The sequence below is a fragment of the Fulvia fulva genome, chromosome 8 (assembly GCF_020509005.1).
Source record: "Fulvia fulva chromosome 8, complete sequence".
NCBI lineage: Eukaryota > Fungi > Ascomycota > Dothideomycetes > Mycosphaerellales > Mycosphaerellaceae > Fulvia > Fulvia fulva.
In genome coordinates this window covers 3,471,341-3,493,244 of record NC_063019.1, presented here as the reverse complement: position 1 = coordinate 3,493,244, position 21,904 = coordinate 3,471,341, and the positions used below count along the sequence as shown (strand labels likewise).

The 21,904-nt window shown below is 53.1% G+C and overlaps 9 protein-coding genes across 9 annotated transcripts; 2 read left to right on the top strand and 7 right to left on the bottom strand.

Annotated features, from left to right (window-relative positions):
- Positions 1 to 181: 181 nt before the first annotated feature.
- On the bottom strand, positions 182 to 1,785 carry CLAFUR5_11510 (uncharacterized protein; the record flags this gene model as incomplete). Its single annotated transcript, XM_047910658.1, has 3 exons — positions 182 to 693; positions 1,159 to 1,221; positions 1,272 to 1,785. 3 exons carry the CDS (start codon positions 1,783 to 1,785, stop codon positions 182 to 184), a joined length of 1,089 nt encoding a protein of 362 aa, XP_047764909.1.
- A 1,338-nt stretch (positions 1,786 to 3,123) lies between these two features.
- Positions 3,124 to 3,711, bottom strand: CLAFUR5_11509 (Oxidase ustYa; the record flags this gene model as incomplete). The annotated part of the gene is made up of 3 exons (XM_047910657.1): positions 3,124 to 3,408; positions 3,467 to 3,597; positions 3,654 to 3,711. The coding sequence occupies 3 exons, from the start codon at positions 3,709 to 3,711 to the stop codon at positions 3,124 to 3,126; spliced, it is 474 nt and encodes a 157-aa protein (XP_047765351.1).
- Positions 3,712 to 4,288: 577 nt separating this feature from the next.
- Positions 4,289 to 5,485, bottom strand: CLAFUR5_11508 (uncharacterized protein; the record flags this gene model as incomplete). Its single annotated transcript, XM_047910656.1, has 1 exon — positions 4,289 to 5,485. One exon carries the CDS (start codon positions 5,483 to 5,485, stop codon positions 4,289 to 4,291), a length of 1,197 nt encoding a protein of 398 aa, XP_047765352.1.
- A 437-nt stretch (positions 5,486 to 5,922) lies between these two features.
- CLAFUR5_11507 (uncharacterized protein) lies at positions 5,923 to 11,699 on the bottom strand (the record flags this gene model as incomplete). The annotated part of the gene is made up of 4 exons (XM_047910655.1): positions 5,923 to 9,225; positions 9,279 to 9,773; positions 9,827 to 10,747; positions 10,794 to 11,699. 4 exons carry the CDS (start codon positions 11,697 to 11,699, stop codon positions 5,923 to 5,925), a joined length of 5,625 nt encoding a protein of 1,874 aa, XP_047765349.1.
- Positions 11,700 to 12,676: 977 nt separating this feature from the next.
- CLAFUR5_11506 (Phenol hydroxylase) lies at positions 12,677 to 14,584 on the bottom strand (the record flags this gene model as incomplete). Its single annotated transcript, XM_047910654.1, has 1 exon — positions 12,677 to 14,584. One exon carries the CDS (start codon positions 14,582 to 14,584, stop codon positions 12,677 to 12,679), a length of 1,908 nt encoding a protein of 635 aa, XP_047765350.1.
- Positions 14,585 to 16,323: 1,739 nt separating this feature from the next.
- Positions 16,324 to 17,559, bottom strand: CLAFUR5_11505 (uncharacterized protein; the record flags this gene model as incomplete). Its single annotated transcript, XM_047910653.1, has 1 exon — positions 16,324 to 17,559. One exon carries the CDS (start codon positions 17,557 to 17,559, stop codon positions 16,324 to 16,326), a length of 1,236 nt encoding a protein of 411 aa, XP_047765347.1.
- Positions 17,560 to 18,263: 704 nt separating this feature from the next.
- CLAFUR5_11504 (Cytochrome P450 monooxygenase cicH) lies at positions 18,264 to 18,695 on the top strand (the record flags this gene model as incomplete). The annotated part of the gene is made up of 2 exons (XM_047910652.1): positions 18,264 to 18,349; positions 18,371 to 18,695. 2 exons carry the CDS (start codon positions 18,264 to 18,266, stop codon positions 18,693 to 18,695), a joined length of 411 nt encoding a protein of 136 aa, XP_047765348.1.
- An 87-nt stretch (positions 18,696 to 18,782) lies between these two features.
- On the bottom strand, positions 18,783 to 19,712 carry CLAFUR5_11503 (uncharacterized protein; the record flags this gene model as incomplete). The annotated part of the gene is made up of 1 exon (XM_047910651.1): positions 18,783 to 19,712. The coding sequence occupies one exon, from the start codon at positions 19,710 to 19,712 to the stop codon at positions 18,783 to 18,785; it is 930 nt and encodes a 309-aa protein (XP_047765345.1).
- Positions 19,713 to 19,993: 281 nt separating this feature from the next.
- CLAFUR5_11502 (uncharacterized protein) lies at positions 19,994 to 20,935 on the top strand (the record flags this gene model as incomplete). The annotated part of the gene is made up of 4 exons (XM_047910650.1): positions 19,994 to 20,250; positions 20,400 to 20,502; positions 20,556 to 20,721; positions 20,778 to 20,935. The coding sequence occupies 4 exons, from the start codon at positions 19,994 to 19,996 to the stop codon at positions 20,933 to 20,935; spliced, it is 684 nt and encodes a 227-aa protein (XP_047765346.1).
- Positions 20,936 to 21,904: the final 969 nt, after the last annotated feature.

Genomic DNA, 21,904 nt, shown 5'->3' with positions numbered 1-21,904 from the left:
ATGCAGATTGCCTCCCCAAGTATCAGACCTGCCGCCCAGCCGCCCAGCCGCCCTTCCGCCCTGCCACCCAATGATGCGTATGATAAAGGCGATGCCTTACGAGATTGTTGACAAAGAAGATGTTGGGAATGACTTACCGGCCATTGTTGCAATGGTCAAGAAGTGGCAATGTGGATTGCATCTACTTCTTCGCCATTATCTGACCCACCAATAACCGAAGCTTCGATCGCTTCTTGACATTGGCGAACTTCCTTCGGACCTCCTTCGCAACCTTAACGAACTTCTCGGTGACACTTGCTGTGGGATCTTGTACGGTGTAGTACGAGTGTTCAGTGATTTCCTGGCCTGGGTGGAATTTGTAGATGCAGGCGCCGGTCCTCACAAGGTTGCAATTCGGTGCGAATGGACACGCCTCGGTGTCCATTTGTTCCTGGATCGAGGACTTCATGCCATCGGCGCCACGGGATGACACTTCTCCTGCATCAACGTATGTCACATTGTTGTCCTTGCGGCGGACGCGCGTGTCTCGTTCCTCTTCTTCCAGCTCCTCTTTCGTGAGCTGGTGGAAACGCACCTCATCGAGGTGACGAGACATGCGTCTCCTGCTGCTGGTGGTCTTGGAGTGTATGGTCCGCGATGGACCTGCTTGCTCAAGCATGGTTGAGACTTGGGTTTTGATATTTGTGAGTGTGTCTGAACTGTCTTGCAGTTGAAAGGTAGTGGTGCTCTTGATTGAGGCGTTGCCGGAACGCTAACGATTGGTAGATGTGAACACTGGTGTTTGCAAAGATAGTCGAGACGGATTGTAGACCTGGATCGGCATCGTCCTGGCTTATATAGTCCTCGCAATACGTAGCTCTGACTGTTAATGCGTTACGGGTAGCACATAACGCTTGTATGATAGCTTCAATGTGTTGTACTTTGTGGAATCAAGCCATTTACTTGCTGTCCCCGTGACTAAGCAGGAATGTGACAACGCCATTGTCTGTGCTCTGCAAGAAGCGGCAAGGCAGAGGACCATCGTAGCAGAATGAGTGTATACGTGAGGTTGTTGAGTGTATAAGACTGCGTGAACTATCAGTACGAGAGCTTTCGGAAGATGAAGCGTTGACAGGAGAGAACGATGGGGGCTTCACTTACATTATCCGGTGAGCATACCTAACCATATTGGTACAGCCTCCCAAAAGCAAAGAAAGACTATCAGCCTCCAGTAGTCACGACCTAGTCACCATGTTAGTTGCCAGAACGTTTCATGACATTTTTGATCATACCTCTAAGCGTGTGTTTTGGCCGAGGCGGAAACATGTCATCAACACAAAGCTCCGAACTCGATGGCCGAGTGATGTTACGATCTTCCTGGGGCCCCTGCGGAGCGTGTCTCCGCGGACAGCCATAGAAGTAGCAATTGTCGAAATATTGACAGTCCTTGAGCCTTTCCTCGATGTCAAGTCGGTTGAGTGCAGGAGGCGGCGTTGGATTAGGGTTGTCCTCTGTGGGCTCGTAGCCGCAGAGGTTTGGAAGAAACCGGTGACAGAAGCGATCTCGTGCCTCACGAGATGGGTTGGTATACGGGTCGTTGAACTGTTCGGTACAGTATGTGTAGGCTTTGTGAAAGAGTCTGTCGAAGACTTGTCGTTCCTCGTCAGTAAACCCGTCACAGAGCTTCGAACCAGGGCTATCCGGGTTGTCTCGACGAGACACGTGCTCGAAGAAGTCGTAGAGCGCCATTCGCTGCTCGGTGCCCATCATCGCTACGTGCGGCATCGAAAGAAGCTTGCGTGGCATGATGGACGAGAGTGGTCTCGAAGATGTGTTGCTGGCCGGCAGCGTTAGTGTGTTTTGTGGTGATCTAAACCCTCCCGCTCTAGTCCCGGTCCAATACAGCGTCGTCAGGCGCTGTGAGTGTGAGGTCTGAGTTGTGAAGCTGGTGGTCCGATGGAGAAGAGAACATCATTCATCGATAGGGTGAATATATACTGCTCCTCGTTAGAACAGGGAACAAGACATTGTGTCAGGAGACAAAGGACCATCGCGCACACCTTTCTAGTGCTGACTACAATGCTCTTTGTCGTCTCTTTGTAATGATTCGGAGCATTGACTCAGGCGCTTTGTTCTCCAGCGCCACAAGACAGTAGCATCAGAGTCCTGCCCAATGCTTGGAGTCGTGGAACCACTTCATCGGCGACTACGATTGGCCCACACGCTGCCCTATGCTTCTCGAAGCCTGGACATGATTTATCGGCGACGGATCTCACACTATGAAGCCTCGATTCAAGGCCCAACGCGCACGGCGACTTGAACCAAGAGACCTGCATGAGCCAGTGCATGAAGCAGACATAAAGGTCCTGCGACGATTCAAAGCCATCAATACCACCAACTCCTACCGTATCGCTTTGATGATATCTCCCTATGCGAGGAGTCTGCAAACGCCTTCACTTCTGAGGCGCCCGGACTCGTAACATGTCGCTTCCCGGCGAGGGACCTTTGTGTTACATGCCGAGTGGTGCGTAGCCTTTGCCGTTACCGCTCGTGGCTTGTCCCGCAATCGAGTCATCTCTTCCTCGTCCAGGTTGGCACAGAACCGATCCCTGCGTTCCAGAGTCGCTTTGGACGGTGGTCGCTCTGCAGTCTGTTTTGCTCCCGGACAGTCGTGCTATCAGTGAAGCAGAAGCACTGGGTCGGAGAGGTTCGCAGGGGAGAGCCTATCGTGGTGCTGTATGTCCAGCGTACTGATGTTAAAGGCCGATAAGGCGATTCACGTGCGCATCTTACTGACAGTCGAAGAGTGGTCGTGAGTACTGTGCTGTGAAAGGAGTGACAGCAATACCGGACCACTCCTATGGCGATATGGAGTGTTCTATTTAGTTGCTATGTCCGGTCGATAGCATCTCAATGAAGTGAGCCCCGTGAACGCGGTGTCCATTCACTTTTCCATGTTGCTGCGGTAGTGAGGTTCAAGGTGGAGACTCCGAAGCAGGGGCTATGAGTGGCTGCAGAAGACCTTGCGCTAGTGGATGTTTGTTTTCCATTCACTCCTTCCTTCTCAAGCTTGGCTTCACAACATCGTCCGCTCACCTACAGCTCCCTCTGTTACATGGGTCTTGGACTTGTTGTGCAAGAATGTCACGGGAAGATACCAAGTTCTCTCCCCAAATCATCCAACGGCCTTGCTCTGTCAACCGCCATGTCAAACAGCGCATCCCAATCTATGCAAACATGGGTGACTCCCCAGCCTTCTGTTCCATGGAGGCCTTCATCTCCAGGATCTGCTCCCTCAAGTGCTGTGTCACCATAGCACATCAAAGCTACGCGGATGTAGTCGAAGCAGTGGAATATATGGCGCTCTTGGAGTGTCTCGGGCTGAGCGACACCATGCTGATATCTCATGTATGAGCGGAGGATGAGATTCTGATATTCATGAGACATTAGCTGTTCGAGAATGCCACTATGACGAACGCTGACGTACCAGGCAATGCAGCTGATGGAAGGCTGCCATGCCATACATGTTGTCGACTTGCACACCTCCTTCAACCCTGGCGAGAGGCCGAGGCAAGACATACTGGTCATGGTCGTCGATCTTGAGGAAGCCCAGGCCCACTGGAATGCTACCAGTCAGTAGACAGTATCACGAGCGTTCAATCACATCTTGATACCTGGCATCAACGACAACCACGACTGTTCTACCATCTCTTCTTGGTTCTCCAATGACATGTCTTTGTCGTAAGGGATAAAGCGAGAGTCATTCTGGAAGACGACCAGTTTCCGGGGAACTGGCAAGCATCAGTCATGGGCAAGTCTCGCTATGTTGTATGACCACACCTAGCGAGACAATCCCATTGATGTCCTCTGCTATTGAGGCTGACGGAAGACTTTGGTCGATATGAGCCCTGGTGTGCCACACGTAATAGCCGAGAAAGAAGTTGCAAACAACGCTAACAAAGAGGGCTGATACTGTGCTCCAGCTGCAACTCTTCTTTAGGTGAAGGTCTGTTTTGACGACAAAGCTTTCTTCATCTAGGTGAGGAGATTGGGACCGCAAGAGGCTGTACATGGTGCTCAGAGCATCAGCTTATCGATATGAGAGCGAGATGGGAATGCGAGTATTCAGAGCCATCACAATGCTGACCATCAATCTGTCGCAGGAAATAGTCCTCTATTGCTCAACGTTTTATGTGCTTTTTGGGTCCTCGGTATCATCTGGATCCGACAGCTTTCCATGCCGGGTTTCGTACATAGTCTGACGCATGTTAAGGTTGCGCATTCGCTCCCGATGATCTCTCGGTGCATGCTATGTCTGAGTTCGTGGGCTGCGATTCAGCACTTCTACTGCGTCGTTATACAAGTTTTCTTTAGCACTATGAATGCCTTGGCGCTCGACCTCTTGGGATTTCATTTTGTTCTTTGGTGTTGCTGGTGGTGATAAATGGTCGTAGGACACGGGTCCAATTGTCTGCCCAGGCTTTTTGAGGTTCAGGATCTGACGCTGGAGCAGTCTCTCTGTATCTGACCCAGGATCTAAGTTCGCCTTTGCCAGATTGGGCACTTGCTGAATCTTTCCAGGCTTTATCGCCTGTTCAAGCTTGATGGCATCTTTTAGGGGCTCTTTCGGGAACCAAGTTCCAGGATCGTTCTCGTCAACGCCATCACGGTCGAACCATTTATCTCGCAGTCCTACAATGAGGCTTCGGACGTTTTCTATGTTGTCTCTCCAGGCTGGAGGACATGCCTTGTCCAAGTGCTGGAGGTCCCCAAATAGCATCTTTGCTATCTCTGCGGAGTGACCCTGCTTTAATAGTACCCCGGAGCCTGTATATGCAGCTTTGCACCGTGCCGCCCATAGGTGAATGCAACGAAGAGCATGCTCCAGATTCACCTTCAGAGCATCGCACACTCGGTCGAGAGCAACATGGACTTTGGCTCCGCCATTCAGTGCTGCCTTACGCCACTCAGGCCCCTCCAGCTTAAGGGCGTCACTGATCATGGTCCAGTAATTCCGCCCACTTAACTCTCCGGATGGATCTAGATTGTCCTTGCTGGCTTGCAGCCGGAGGCCTTGGCAAAAATCGCCAAAGTAATCTCCATACCCGCAAAAGAAATCAAGCTCCAAAAGCCTTGTCAGGTCTACCTTCAAGGACTGCCAGTAGACTTGCTCTTCGACCCCGCCGACTGACTTGTAGAAAATGCGCTCCGCAAGATCAGACTCGTGAGATCTTAGCTCAGGGATAGCCTGGCGGCGCTTTGTCGACCAACTCGACTTGTCCTTCATGGCGATCTTAATCGAGTTGCACTTCTCGTGAATCTTTTCCAGCATCTCTCGTGTGGTAGGGCTTGGATTCCGCTTCGACTTAAGACTTTTTACAGCCCGATCACAGGTACGCTTGATCCTTGGTAGTGTGTAGGCCTCGATCGAAGTCTCTGGAGCTGGCATGGGGATGACGACGCTTCTTCTATCCTGACTCTTCTTCCTATGGAACCATGAAATCATGGTGGGCGGAGTCTGCTCTTATACGCTCTAGTGAGTCAGATCGCTGTCCTCGAACTCTGGGTGGGTGTACACGTCAGGCTGAAACACGCGTGCAATGAAAGCAACACAAATCGCACTACATACATGTATATCGAACTTACTTTGTCAAGACCATCCCGGCGCCATGGTGAAGCAAGATCGCCCCAGCGATTCTAGGCAATTTACTGCCCGCTAAGTCAGGCGCGTTGTGGAGCCTGAGGCAGTGCAGTCATGGCACTGGGGTACCTTCTATCTTGCAGTTTTGTAGACACCACATTTTGATTCACTTTCACTTGCGCGGAAAAGTACTACCCAACACAGGCGTAATGAAAAATCGCTTCGGGCGAAGCTGAAGAATGCAATATGCTTGATTGGTCGCCTCCGACACTAAGATTAACCTATGACCTATCTACTAAAGCTCATTTGGGACATCCCTGTGCAGCACAAGTCGTGACAGTATTTGTAGTGAACAAAGTTGTGGTCCTAGTCGTCTGTGCCGAGCAAACCGTGACCGTCACAATGTTGACCGTGGAAGTTCTGCTACCGCCGCTGCTGCCTGGAGGATAGACTGGTGGCGTTTCATTTCCGCCTGGAGTGGTGGCTGGTGTTCCTGTACCAATGCTACCTGGAGGAGTGCTGCCGCCGCCTGGCGTGGAAGGTGTCACGCTAACACCTGGCGGGTATGTTCCTGGGCTAGTGGGCGTCTGACTGCCTGGAGGCGTGCTAACCCCACCTGGATACTCGGGAATCGTGCCTTGTTCAGTCTTCAGCAGCGCGATGGTGCCTGGGCTGATGGTTAAGGTCTCATTCACTCGACTGAAGTACTGGCAACCCTCGGGCGCGACGTTAATGGCAACACAATTGATCATCTTGTCACAGGTTGCCATGCAGCTGCCTTGCTGTGGAGAGTAGGAGAGCTGGCGGTACTGGATAGGGTTGATAATCTCATCACCGGTGTAGGCAGAGTCGCAGTCGACCAGGTACTGGCTAGAGCCATAGGCTGGTGCAGTGAAGTATTGACCATCGTACGCTGGACAGACGCTCACGTACGGAGCTGGCCCTGATGTCGTGGTGCTGGTGGATGAGCCGCTTGTAGCGCCATTACCATTGCCTCCTGGGTACGATGCGGGGTTTGAGCCTGTCAATGGCGGACCTGTTGATGTAAAGCTGCCAGTGTTGTAGTTGATAGGTATCTGTTGGCTGCCTGAACTTGTTGAGGAGCTTCCTGATGCACTGCCATTTTCATAACCAGTAGGAATCTCCGAGCCACTTGTAGCCGAGGCCGTTCCCGTTGAGGTAGTACTAGAAACGCTCATGATTGATCCACTTGGAATTGATACCGTAATGGTTGAGACGGAACCACCTGATGAAGACGAACCAGTAGTCTGAGAAGAGCCTCCCGGCGGTGGATACTCGCTAGCTGGTGGCCCGTCCGAGGGCGCACTGCTCACATCGGTCGAAAGGGTGCTTAAAGATTGAGTGACGCCGGTCGATATGGTTGTCGCATCAGATTGGGACGGACCTCCAGGGAAGTAGTCTGTCGGCAGTGAGAGTGACAAGGAGCCGGAGATCGTTCCTGAAAGATCTGTAGTTGGGCTTGAGGTCACTTTAAGGTCTGATGAAGTTGTGGAGCCAGTGCTGATGGTCGGGATGATGTAAGGTGACTGTGAGGATGACGAGGAGCCGAAGATCGTTCCTGAGAGATCTGTAGTCGGGCTTGAGGTCGCTTCAAAGACTGAGGAAGTCGTTGAATCGGTGGCCACGCTAGCTTCACTAGAGCCGCCTGGGTATTGAGAAGCCATGGAGCCGGTGGCCGAGCTGCCTCCACTCGAGCTACCTGCGGATGGAATAGAACTAGTGCCCGTGCCGGTGCTTGAGACGCTTGATGCGCTCTCTGTGGCAGAGCTCGAGGCGGTAGGAGCGGAAGATTCCGTGCTGATAGTGGCGGAATCTGTTTGACTCGATGTTGCTGATGCTGTTCCTCCAGTCGCGGTTGAGTCGTAGGGTGGTGCGGTCGGTCCACTGGTGCTACTCGACGTAGAGCCATCGGAGTCGGAATTCTCCTGCTCGCAAGAGATGGCGCCCGGAGTGATCTCGTAACCATCAGGTGTCTCTACCAAGATGCAGGTGCCTGTAGCAGGGTAGAAGTTCACCGCCTTACAGCGAGGCCTGTTGCGCTCGCATAGCAAGTTACAGCCGGCCAGGTCGACCACGTCTGGAACTTGCCCATAGGGGTCTGGGCTGACCTCGTCGGTAGGAATGGTAGGACCGGTGATGGTGTTGCCACAGTTGTACGAGTAGAGCTCGTTGTACTCGTCGGAGATGATACAAGTGATGACTCCCAACTCATTTTGTTCATTCGCGCAGACATCTTCGAGTGGCTCTGGACATTGCGAGGATGTAGGTGAGGTCGTAGCACTTGATGTGGTACTTGAGCTGGTAAGCACATCATCGGTGTTGATCGAGGCAGTAGACGATGTCGCTGTCGCTGTTGTTCCTGTTGCAGCCTCCGTACTAGTACTGAGGGCTGGGACGCTGTCGACAGGGCCATTGACCCGTACTGCGACGAACATCTCGTCCGAGACCGCACCGTCCTGGGTCGCTCCTTGCTTGAGAGTACACTGACCAGCGCCAGAGTTGCCACCGATCCAAGACACCGCGTTGCATCGGAGTGTTGTGTCGCAGGCCACCATACATGCGTCGAGATTCGTCAGGTCATTTAGCTGTGTCAGATCCTGGTTGTATTCTGCAGCCCCACCACAGAAGACTTGGTAAGCATCACCGAAGGAGTCGACATATGGCAACACTACGGTACCGTCCGCACCACGGGGACATGGGTTTGGCGTCGGAGCAGAAATTGCAGAGCTTATCGAAGTTACTGAGTCCGTTAGGGTGCTGGCACTCTCAGTCGTTGATGTGGCAGTAGGTTCTGAGGTAGCGCTGGAGACCGAGGAGGCGACTGCAGGACCCGATATCTTCCTCAGGGCGACGCTGCCCTCGGCTGTCCCGACGCGGGTGAGGTATGTGTCCGGAGGTTTCAAGAAACAGTCTGGGGCCAGTAGGACTGCTCCACCGCAACCAGCGTTGTTCTCACACTCGGCGAGACAAGCTTCAAGGCCGAGGTTTCGCAGGATGAGTCCATATCCGAGTGAGGTCCCCTGAAATGCAAAATCACTATCGCAAGTGATTCGATACTCCTCTCCACCTTCACTGCGGTAGATGGCGCCATCGTAATCGGGACAAGGAAGTGTGGGATCTTCGATCTCGACATCTGCGTTGGGGTCCTCCGGAATATCACCCTGGTCCTCGAGTCTTACGAACCCGACGTTGCCGATCGCGGTTTCTTCACCTGGAGGCGTTGACGGAGCATTCTCAGGCTTCAGATAACAGTGGACGTTCTGAGTGTTGAACACCGCAGCACCACAGCCAGGAGTAACTTCGCACAAAGCGAGACAAGCCTCGATGTTGGAATCTGCGGTGGCTATGTTTGTATCTGTGTATCCGGTGAAGTCGTTGTCACATGAGATTTCCCATAGCACGTCGTCCTCACTGCGGTATACCTGGCCTACGTTATTTGGACAGGGACTCGCCGGAGCTGAGATGGTTGCACGTGCAGCACCGGAAGAGGTCGATGCAGTCGACGATGTTGATGTACCGGAAGCAGTGTCGGTTGTTGTCGCAGGATCACCATCGCTGCTTGTCTCAACCACTGCTGTTGCTGTCTATTCTTTGGTCAGCTTGAAATTCCGCTCTAAAGCTACGAGGGAATACTTGCCGTTGCCGTAGTAGCAGTGGTGGTCACTCGATCTCCAACGACCTTCCTCAAAGCAACGTTGCTGGCCGTGTCGGGATCTTCTTGTCGGTAGTAATAGGTATTCAGCAGCTTCCGATAGCACGCGCCGCCAATTCTGGGATCGAAGACCGCGGCACCGCAGGTATCGGATGCATCGCAGAGGGCGACACAAGCGTCAAGGTCTATTCCGGGGACTGGCAACGGTGTTTCATCACGAGCATAGTCACCACCGCAGGAGATCTGATACAGCTGTCCGTCGGCGCTGCGGTAGTATTGACCAGGGTTCGCGGGACACGGCAGACTGGGCGGTACGATGGTAGCTGTTGGCGCAGGATTTGGTACACCGATATAAGTGGTAGGCGTGGGAGGCACCTGCGTGCCAGGGAACGTGAGAGTCGTGGTAGCAGCATAGGCTCCCGTGAGAGTGGATAGTGTCGATGTGTCACTTGATGATGTATCAGACGTGGTCGTAGTACTCTAGAAACAGTCAGTAGGTGCCAGAAGTTTGAGAACTGCTGTGAGATACTTGCCGCCGTTATCGTGGTTGTGAACACATTGCCTGCAATCTTCCGAACAGCAATATTATCTTCAGTAGCTGTGTCTTCTTGGCGGTAGTAGTACGTGTCGAGACTCTTAAGAACACAAGTAGAGCCGGCGAGCGTGGCGGCTCCGCAGTCAGCTCTGTTAGTACATGCAGTGATACAATCCTGAAGATCCTGGTCATAGAGGATATTGAGCCCGGGAGTGGCTGGCTGAAGATCGTTCGCGAAGTCGCCTCCGCAGGAAATCTGATAAAGCTGTCCAGCATCGCGATACACGGACCCTGCGCTTTGAGGACACGCGGTTGCAAGTGTTGTAACAGTGGCCGCCGGACTAGAATATGGCGTACCGAAGACTTCAGTGTTGCTTGGACTAGGCCCAGGCCCGCCAGTTATTGTCATAATAGTCGTTCTGGTCGAGTAATCTCCGATCAGAGTGGAGGAGACTGTTACGACAGGCTGAGTGAGGATATCGCCAGGAATCTTTCGAATGGCTATGTTTCCATCCGTGGCGTCATCCAGTTGACGTTCATAATAGGTAGTCAGCGTCTGCAAATAGCACGTCCCAGTGCTTGTCCCAGTGTCCATCCCAGGGCTGAAGGTTGCCGCGCCACATTGAGGGTTGGCGCCACACGATGCGAGGCACTGGTCGACTGTTTGGCCCGATACGCCCGTGTCCTCGATATTATTGGCCCATGCGCCGTCACACGAGATCTGATACAGCTGACCAGCGCTACGATAGGTATTCCCAGCACCAGCGGGACAGATGCCGGTCAAAGTCTCACCAGTGAACTCGATGTACGGTAATGAATATGGTACTCCTTCTACGACTGTGGCAGTAGGAGTCGCATCAGAGCCCGCTATCGTAGTGAGGGTCTCGGTGGTCGTATAGCCTCCTGCCAAGGTCGAGGTCTGCAAATGTTAGCACATAAACATCACTCGTAACCAGACAACTCACGGTAGTCGGGTAAGGCACTCCAATGACGACTACGTTAGTCGGAGAAGGTGCGTAGGAGTTGGCAAAGGTTGTGCTTAGCGTAGTCGTTGCGGTCCAAGTACCGGTGGTAGTAGTTGTCGAGACGGCCGCGGGCGGTACGACGATGGCTGGGCTCTGCCTCACTGCGACCACATTGCCGCCGCCTCTGACCAAAGCCCCCGTATTGGCAGATGTGAACCTGTAGCAATCTCCCTGACCCTGGTCCTGCGGCCTAGCAAATCCCGCGAAACTGATACCACTACACTGTATAGCATCGGTACACGAGTTGATGCAGGCAGTGAAAGACCCTCTGTTGCCCGGTGGCATCATGTAGCTTCCAGCATTAACAAAGCCCGTGTCACAGCGGAGTCGATACTGGTTGCCGTTGGCGCTGTTGTAGAGCGTGTCGGTGTTGTCGGGACACACAGGGGCTGGATCATCAGTTGTGAGTATTTGATTTCTCTCCGGTTTGGGAACGCAAGCACCGGGACTACCAGTTCTTGGCAAGATCTGTATGGCGCTTATGTCGTAAACATTGCCAGCTATCCAAGTGTTTTGCGAACCTAGCCTTTTGATGTAGCACCTCTTCGACTCGGTCTGGAAGGTGAATGATGTACACTCCGTGTTCGCGGAACACCGTTGAAAGCAGTAGTTGAAAGTATCCGCGTATACTCCGGAGTCAATATCTTGGGTACCGCCTGTGTTTCGTCCGCAGCTAATCTGGTAGTCCATACCGCACTCGTCCCGAACAGTGAATGGTGCTGTGGTGGCAGGTGTAGGACATGATGCCATGTAAGCCGGAGGAGGTGGGTTCTGTGCACTGGCTGTGGTAATGAGTGTGACAGCAATACCTGCAAGCCTGCAGGCATCGATGGGGAAGCGCGCCATGGTCGACACGACCGACGAAACCTGAAGAGAAAGAGTGTGTTTGACCAACCAAAGACTTGCGAGAGCGAGAAGGAGGAGATGGTCAGTATACGACTCAAGCGCGTGTGTCTGCAAGATCAACACGACGGCTCCCGCGTTCCATTCAGCTCACTTGGTAATAACAGAGACATCCCATTGGAAATGGTCTAAACATGGAGTCCGTGCTGCCAAGGCCATTGGGCGACTCATTCTTGTGCTTTTCGGGCGGCTGGACGTATTTCTGACGGCTGGACGTATTTCTGACGGCTCGGCAACTGGCAAATGTTCCAATGATGTCTCGTTAGGAGGCATGCCGGACGGGAACAAGCATTCCTGAATATGCCGACACGGCGGATGTCAGTCAAGGGAGCCGTACAGATCATTACTCTGCCGCGCCATGCCGTGTCCAGCTGAGACCTGACCAGCGATCTCGGGAGACATGTTGTCGAGTGTGTGTGCGTGTGAGTGGTTAGGAACGTGAAGGAGGTGTTGTCAATGGAAAGGAACGTGGACCATACATCATACATGTAACGGTTAGTAACCTCAGACCACTCTCGCTTAGTCGTCCAATGGGAACAAGCCCTAGCTGCCAAAGCGCAGGGATCCTCTCGTCAACTTCCTCCAGCACCCAGCCATTTTCACGACGTCGTGCTCTGATGGAGTATCAAGAGTCTGTTGCATGTTGTGTTGTGGCTAAAAAGACCCATAGCATCGGGATAGACACGGCACGCTGCATACCTCTCCATCAGCCGGGTCGGCTTGGCGTCCGGCCCTTGTCTGCGCTTCGAAGATTGTTGCCGATCCAGGTAGAGGTTAATCTCGCTAGGATTGTGATGTCTGCAAAGGAGACTTGCCATTCACGTTGCCTTGAAAGCCTACCAGGTCACCGGATGATAGTCTCTTCGTATTCGTAGTATATCTCAAAACGCTCACTCACGTCAACAGTTGCTCCATCACCATCACAAAACCGCCCTCTCCCCACCTACCTTCCTCACCGTAAACGTCCCAAAATACGCATTCAACGCATCGACAGTCCCACTCCCCTCCACCAACTTCACCACACAAGCCACATACCCATCCGGCCTCACAACCACCACGCCTCCCTCCTCCTCACTCAACCCCATCTTCGCATGCGCCGCCGCTTGCGCGTCAGGAACTCTCTGATCCCACACATCATCCGCATATACGTGATCCTGGTACCGCGCTAGCACCTCCGGGAGCAGATCCTGGATCTCAATTTCTGGCCGCGGGGCGTTGAAGATGGTGTTGACGGTGAAGAAGTGGGAGTGAGGGTTGTGGCGTTCGTGGTAGTCGACGGAGTCGATGTCGCTGCGGGCGTAGATGGAGTAGAAGGAGGTCTTCTTTTGGAGGTTCTTGGCGAAGTCTGAGATGGCGGATTTTGTCTTTTGGGGTTTGCCGCCGAAGAGGTAGAGTCTGTAGGAGCCGTTTAGGGGGATTTCTTGTTCGAGGTGGACGACGTTTGCGTCTGAGACGCGCGTTACCGTGGCAGGTGTGAGGATTCTGCCTGTTTGTAGCTTTGTGGTGCCTTTGGATTCCGACAGGAAGAGATCGTGCTGTGCTGGGTGGGAGTCTGACCAGTTGAAGACGTTCTCGAGGTAGCGCACGCCGTATCCGGAAGTGAACTCGCAGGATTCCTTGAACTTCTTGATAAACGGGTTCTCCTCGCTTTCGCTATGGCCAGCCTGCTTGCCTGCGGCTCTCACCTCGCCAGCGGAAGGCTGCCGTTGTGAAAAGAGTTTCGCGTATTCCGAATCGAAGTTTAGGAGGTTCTCGGCGACGAACTTGCGTTCGGTCTCGTAGGATTTCAGGATAGAACGGTCAGCGAAGCCAGATTCTACGTGATGAATCTTCCAAGCAAGGTTCTGGGCATCGAGGAAGGCAGTGTTCATGCCTTGACCAGCTTTGGGAGAGTGGGTATGACAGCAGTCTCCGCCCATGAATACTCTTTCGTCAAGTGTGTAGCGATCTGCGATGCCTTGGCCGATAGGGTAGACCGAATACCACTCGACACGGTCCCATTCGATCCAGTAAGGCTTCAGGATTTTCTTCGCGAACGCCTGTACTTCTTCTGTGGTCGCTGATTTCCTTGGGTTGAAGTCTGGATCTTCTGAGGAAGCGATCTGGATGTATAAGCGGACCATGTTGTCCTCGCGAGGAATAACCATGATGGAGCCAGCATCGGAGTGGATCGTGCACTTCATCTTGATGTCTGGGAAGTTTGTCCGAACAACACCATCCATGACACCCCAAACATATGCGATCGGGTCTTTGTGTGTGATCCCCACACATAACTGTTCTCTGACAAAACTTCTTGCGCCCTCTCCACTGAACAAATACTTCGCTCGTACAGTCTCCGTCTCGTCACCATCGACATGTCCGATGCTGACCTCGACTGGGTACTCCGGATCCTTGCCATCGTTCTGGAACCCTGTGATCTTCCAAGGCCGTTGTATCCGTGTGTTGTGCTTCTCGATGTCGGCGATGAAGACGCGCTCGATCAAACCCTGGTGTAGCAGAGTTGTGAACGGGTATCTCGCATCAATGAATTTCGGACACGATGCCCAAGTCCCTGTCCTGTGAATGCCTTTCCCAGCTTCTGATGGATCCCAGAATGCCACCTCGTAGACCTTTGCAGGTTCGTTAGCCATGATCGCGCGCTTCAGGCCCATGTTCCGTAGAAGGTCTAACGATCGGGGCTGAATACCGTCTGCTCGTCCTGTGAGGGTAGGCTCGGGTCGCATGTCGATGTGCTTGATCTTGTACCCCCATCTTGCTAGGCATGTCGATAGGAGGAGACCAACTGGTCCCGCGCCAACTATCACAATGTCGTACTTCTCGTGAGGCATCTTGTGCGACTCTTCTGCAGCTACTCGAACGATGATGAAGACGTCCTAGGGACTGTCCTTGTTGGTGATACGAGTCGATGGCCAGCCGGCGATCTGCAGTCAGTAGTCTCCCACGTTCGATAGGACAAACAACAACAATGAAGACCGAGTAGTGATACGGACGGAAAGGTATAGATGGGATCCAGGACCTACCTTATGAAGCGCCATGATGCTGATAGCGCAGGAGGCGCTTGCACACGGCTAATCGATCGGATGGCTGGTTTTGGTGCAAGAATAGTTACCATGTGTCGAAGCCGTAGCTGTGAGTGATGCAGAATCCCCGCTAAAGGTTTCCCGTGTATCTCATCCGGTGCGCGGGAGAGACAGAAGGCAAAGCTTATGTGAGCACGTGATCCTGCTCGGACTCTGGTGGGGCAGACGAGGCCGAAGTCGCTCCTTCTTGTCATCTTGTGCATCGACATCGATCCGCAGTATCTCCGCAGACATGGTGGAGGTGCATCTGGAGGGTAGGATGATAGTGCAAAATGGTTAGCATTGATACTCCCGCGATGACAGAGAAGCTGAGGTTTTCGGACCAGCGGCCGCTGCCGGCTACCTGGTTGAAGTGCCGTGCTGTCTATCAGGAGGACCTGCTGACTACTCTGTCGAGGGTGGCGGTGATCGCCATGATGCAGATGCGTCTTGGTGGAATTCATCCGGACAGAGCATCCCAAGGTCCTTTCGATTTACTGACCTACATCGCTCGGTGAGCACCAATGGCCAGCCATTCGCGAATTTGATGTGTTTGCTGTCGAGGATTGCCTGTAGATACGTCCAGCTGGTTTCACCAAAGAAGAGGCATGAATTGAGGTTGTTTTGGAAAGAGCCGGAATTGTTTGAAGCAAGAACGAACTGAACCAGCAGCGACTTCTTACACAGACCACTCAGCTCTATTCTCATCTGCTCCCTTGTGCCGCAACAATGGCAGAAGTATCGCACGACCTCCCGGCAATACTTTCTCCAACCATAATCATCGCCGCAGTCATCATATTAGCCATCGCCTACGATGTCTGCCTCATCTACTGGATCTAACCTATATTGAGCTTCTCTGCCGTAACCGCGCCTCTCGAACATCATCTTCCGTTGTCTGTTCCCAACTAACGACCAAGGCGGATAGTGTCCTGATCACCCGCCTCATTGCGCGAGCATTATGTCGATTCAGGCAGAGCGGTCTCGAGGCCTGCTAGTGTGGCATACTGCTTCGTCATGGGTGCAGGTAGGACAGGCTTGCAGGTACGCCGTACGTTCGATCGAGAATGTAACAGCGATGGCGTGAATGGCGCGGCGGATACGTCCAAGCAATAAGACACTTCTTTGAACGCGGACCAGTCTGTGCCAATGTCCACGGCTCCTGGAACTTCAGCCTCTTTTGGCACATCTCTTAGAGCTAACGAGGCCGCAGACGAATCCTTGCAATTTTCAGGGCAATGGATGCATTCCAATGCCGGATCCTGTAGCGAATTGTTTGTAGAGTGGGTTTGGGATCCTTGACCTTCGAGTCTAATGGATGTCAGTCATATCGGACGGGAGTGATTCAAGTTGTCTTTCGCCGACGTGCCTCCACCCATACGTGTCTTCTACCAAGTCTTCTTCCTCTCCAGCTCCTCCATACTTCTGAACAGAATACATCCATCGATGGGTGTCGTACACGAACTCTTGAGCACACCCTTTGGTAGCTGTAAGCCGTAGCTGTACATGCTTTAAATGAGAAATTTTCCATGACATCGTGTGTCTAGAGACTCCATCATCCTGTGCACACGATCTACCACCCACCCCGAAGCAGCCCCTTCTGTAGCGCGGCCACGCTTGAGCGCCGAGCTGGTCCTACATTGGCCCAAGTTGAACGAGTACTGTACACAAGTTTGCCTTTCACGACATGCTTCACGACATGAGGCGTAATCATCGACACCCTCAACAACATGTTCCGATAAGTTATCCCAACCATCAGCGTCGCCTTTCATGGCAATGGGCAGACCCATCGATCGGTATACGTCGCTGTGTCGGAAATGTCGTCCATCTGATGTCCTATTCCAAGCCCCCTCGAAGCGATGTAGACGACGAATATCGTCGGGCCCGACGTGGTGATAAGTGACGGCTGGGTAACACCACGCTCTTCGTCCATGCTCCATCATACTGAAGTCCATCGAGGCTGGATCCCCGCGTTGGAAGTGCGGCAATGCCCAGCTGAGGTCGATACCAATGGAGAGCAGCAACTTTGCGAACGGGACTTCCCCGAATTCGTTTTCTACGGCATCTGTATCCCAACGCGATTGCTGAGCCTGGTAGCTTTCAACCACTTGTGTAAGCGCAGCTTGCGAGAGCGCGTAGCCAGATCCGCCGTGGCCGAAGAACATATTGGGACCCATAGCGGCTGGATAGCCTACGTACAAGGGCTTCGTGTGATCGAGAGTGCGAGCGAGACCGAGGAAACCGGACCACGAAATGTATGTGTCGGCATCGATGAAGACGAACCATCTTGCATCCGGATGAAATTCAAGCGCTTTCACGGACATGGCCAGATTCATAAAACGAGCCAAGTGCCAGCCCGCTTGCATATCTGTCGTCCCAGATTCCCAATAGACGTTGTCGCCAGTCTCCGAGTCCGATATCTCAATGGCACTTCTTCCGTGCGCATGCAGACGGCGCCACAGCTCGAAAGACGGATGTTCGAGACGGATCTGCTCGCTCACATGGTCGAGTGCGTCGTGGACTTGGTGTCCGCCAATGCTCTCGTCGAAGTCCGATAGGAAAAGGACATTCGGCCAGCATCGCAGTGTCGTTTGGGAGTGGACCGGTACTTTGCGCCGAGACTCCGTAGCGCCAGTCTTTATGACGAGCACGGTGTTCTGAAGCTCTTCGCGAGCTCGCTCGCATATTGACAGGTCTCCGCTGGCGTCGGTCAGTCCACTGCTTGGGGGCTCGAATTCGGGTCGCATGGCAGCATGTTGTTGCTCAAGAAAGATCTTGCTGTCTGTGCACCATGATCGATAAGATCCTCCTACCACTATCACAATCAGAGCAGTCCATATTGTCAACCACAAGGCCTTTCTCAACGGTATGAAGACCATTGATATCCCGATTCCAAGGTATTATGTTGAGATTGGCGTGAGTTGCACGTTGCTCGCCAGTGCTCCTGGGCTTGTTGCGCAGTCGATGTGCGGTCAAGAACTCACGCTGCTTCGCGATCTGGCGCTGGAAATGCTATTCTCATCCGGACGAGACTGGATTCCTCTATCCAAGAAGAGTGCCCAAGCGTGCCAGGGCCATGCTCCATTCAAGAAGTTCGATATAGAAGGGAGAATTTTCGGATGAAGCTGTGTGACTAGCTGAGAGCTGCAGGTCTGGGAGCATGTGATGGTGCCATGTGCGAGCTGGTCTGTGGCATGAGACTGACACCCATACCGTGGGGTGCGGAGTAGGAGTATGGAGAAGGGGCGAGTCGAAGCTGGCGTATTTGACTTCGACACTGCATCCCAGGGCCCAGCCTGCCCAGGCTGGGAGGGCCGGTCTCGCGCCGGCATCAAGCTTGGCACCTAACACTGTATGTCGAAGCTCTCTCGTGATATCGCGTCCAGACTCCAATGTACAGATGGTGCCGACCACATCATCTGCGACAATCACACTCTGGCTCGTGGCCATAATGTACGAAGACCTACGTCTGCACCCAGCAGTCGGCATGTCGCTCCCACGAGTCGTCCCCGCCGGCGGCATCACAATCGCAGAGAAGTAGGAGGTACATCCCAGCAGGAATCGTAGTCGGTGTCAACCATGGGTAGTTCACCGCAGCGAGGAAGTCTACGGCGAGGATGTCGATGCTTTCAGACCGGAGCGGTGGATGAAGGAGGACAACGGCGATATGCATCGTTTCTTCTTCACATTCGGAGGTGGTGCGATGATGTATTTGGGGAGGAATATCAGTTGGATGGAGATGTCGAAGCCGATACCGACTTTGACCTTGCATTTTGATAAGGAGCTGGCGGAGCCGGAGAAGCAATGGAGGCTGAAGTGTTGGTGGTTTGTCATGCAGCAGGGCGTGAACGTGAAGCTGAAGCCGAGGCGGAGGGAAGTATGAGCAGTGGGATACTTGTCTCTATGGGATTCACACGACAGCGCAAAAGTACGTACCAAGCAGGACAGAACAATAATCGGACCCTGGCCACTACACCTCACCGTCTCTGCCACCCAGATGGCAGTACAGCTCCCACAGAAGACGCTCTCTATCCTCGAAGGACATAGTAATCCACATCAGCGCCCCAGGATAGAGCTCCTGCATGTTCGCCTCGAATTCCTCGAGCGATCCCGAGACAATGGACGCATCAGCAGTATTCTCTAGATCTTCGCGAATAACAAGCGCCTCCCACTCCGGCGAGCAGTCCATCTCGTTCAAAGGCCCTGCGTAACCAATCCGCATGTAGCGAAGAGCCTGTCTGACGAGCAGATTGTTCTCAAAAATCTGGTCTTCGTCGGTATCTTCTGGAAGTGGGTTGACGCGGTATGTTAGCTCCCATGCTCCTGACGCTCTGGGTGCTGGGTCTGGTTGCTCTTCGAGCTCATCGTCACTGTAGTCGATGAGATCTTCGTCTTCCGCGGGATTCGGCTCGATCACGGGAGCTGGCTGTGGTTGGACCTCAACGCCATCAATATGATCGATGAGATCGTCGTCAAAGTCGTCCTCGTCAGCACCACTGTCATCCTCCTCATCCGCCTCATCTGAATAATCACCGCCGTCGATACGCTGTACCTCATACCAGCCATTATCGTGTCCAAATATAATACGTGCCTCCGGGGAGACATCCAAGGGGTTCTCGAGACGCCTAATACGATAGATCGCTCCCGCATCTCCTGGAAACACCAGCCAGCCTTCCGCATCAACCACGACCTCTCCTCGTGCGGGAGGAGCTTCGTGCTCGTATTGCGCGGCGCGGCAGTTTGGACACGTCGAGGACGTAGCGAACCACGTTCGTGCACATGTTAGACAGAAGATGTGGCCGCACTCGAGCTGGACTGGACCTGTGATGAGCTCGTAGCAGATTGGACAGTCCTTTTGCTGGAGTCCCGCGAGGAAGGCATCCTGTGTTGGAAGCGTCATGGTTTGCTGAGAAACTTGGTGGTCAAGGAGCAGGACTGAAGTATCTATGCGGCGATGTGGAAGTTCGTGAGAGACCGCGAAAGTTCTTATTTATGCTGTCTCACAAGCCCGTCAGCGGGGATTTCACCCTTTACCATTCACTTTATGCTGCAACGGCGCTTCGCCACGGCGCCCAGCCCGCTTGAACTCCCACAAATATCCCGCTGCTGCGCATCGACCACGCCAGTCCTCACCTCAAGCAAACCTATGTAAATTCGAGTTCGTCTACACACTACAGCGCCATGTCCATCATCCGAAAGTGGCTGAAGAGCGCCATGCCAGGGTTTGCAACCACCAAATTCACACCTTTGCACTTTCCCACCAGCGATCTCCCGATAGTCCACAAGAGCATCATACTCGAAGAAGAGCGACTCGTGGACTTTCAACGAGGCCTTTTCTATCCGGTGCAGATTGGCGAGACAATCGCTTCCCGCTATCAGGTCGCTGGCAAACTTGGCTTTGGCTCCACTTCTACAGTATGGCTGGCTCGAGATATGCAGTGAGCCACACAACAGGTCTCGAGATACATCCCTAACAGATCTTGGGCGCACCGACATGTAGCCTTGAAAGTCTACAAGCGTGGTGCAGACCACGATGATGAGTTCAAGGCGTACAAGACCATCTCTCAAGCCAACACCAAGCACCCAGGTCGTCGCTATGTGCGCTCCGCCATCGACATGTTCACTATCGAGCACGAGAATGGGAGCCATCGGTGTCTCGTACAGGAGCCATCTGGAACGTTGGAGTTATGGTAGGCTTGAACACGACCCCACGTCGTTACATGCATCGACTGACTGCTGTTAGATCTGGACCGTCTTCGAAAATTCGTACCTCTTCGTGGGCCAGGATCCCGGATTGCAGTGTTACTCTACTCGTGCACATCTCGCCGAGCTCATCGGTTCGCTGGGTCCGCCGCCTCTTGATCTTCTTCAGCGAGGTCGCCGAGTTGATGAGTTCTTTGACAAGGATGGTGAGTGTCATGAACGAGCACCCATGTTGCGAGTACTCCCGGCTGACAGTAAGCAGGTCAATTCATTGCAGATGTGACGGTTCCCCAAAGCAGTCTCGAGGACCGGGAGACTTCGTTCGAAGGCAAGGAGGAGGAAGATTTTCTGAGGATGGTACGAGGCATGCTTCAGTGGCGGCCAGAAGACCGCAAAGTCGGAGGATCCTTGGCTGAATAGCTCGGCTTCCATCCCGTTCCCTAGACGCAAAGACGGCCGAACCTTCGCGGTTCTCGATCGATAGCATTACGTGATAGCATGCGGAGAGACCGCGCTATTGGCGGGAACGACCCCGGCTATCTCGGCGAGACCGCGGAAACACGAAAAGACCGCGCTAATTACGCGCGCTAGTCGAATAAAGTTTCGAGGTAGGTTAAAGCAATTTCTACCTTATTTATAAACCTACTACCGATCCCCTAATATATCGTACCCCCGTCTCTTAACTCTCTACTAACCTCCTACGACGACCTCTTTAGTACACTACTAATAGCCTAGAATATACTACTTAGCGAACTACTAATAGCCTAGAAATAGATAGATAGATTTATTATTCCCCTATTCTAGGACCCTATTTGTCACAGGTAGCCCGCGACCCCTCACTATAGCTACGTCGGCCCGGCTGAACCGCGGACCTTCTGCATCGGGTTAGCGCGGCTTGGCTTTGCTTTATAACTTCGCCGCGCCTCGCGCTCCTCTTTCGTAGCTTCGTAGAACAACAACTATCTCATTCGGACCCTATAGTACGCGCGCCCTTACACTATTTGGCCTATATAGGTATATATCTATTATTATATATAAAGGAATACCCGAATAGGTGAAAACCCTTCCCGTACCCGACTTCTCCTTATCTAGATTAGCTTTCCCTCTAAACGTATATAGTCTATATTACTACCCCGTTAGCCCCCGCTCCTAGTCGGTCTCGTCGCGCTACGCCGTGTCCTCTTTTCCTATACTACTCCTACTAGGCGGTACTGTTCTAGCCAGCCCTTCTCTAGTATCTAGTTTATATTACGCCGTAGGTCCTTAACGTTATTAAGAAGTGCCCTAATCGTCCGGTTCCTCGCCTTTACTATCTACTTCCCCCTTCCTAGCGACTACCTCGGATAGACGAGGAGTACGTACCGTACGTTCTAGGAGTAATAGCCGTAG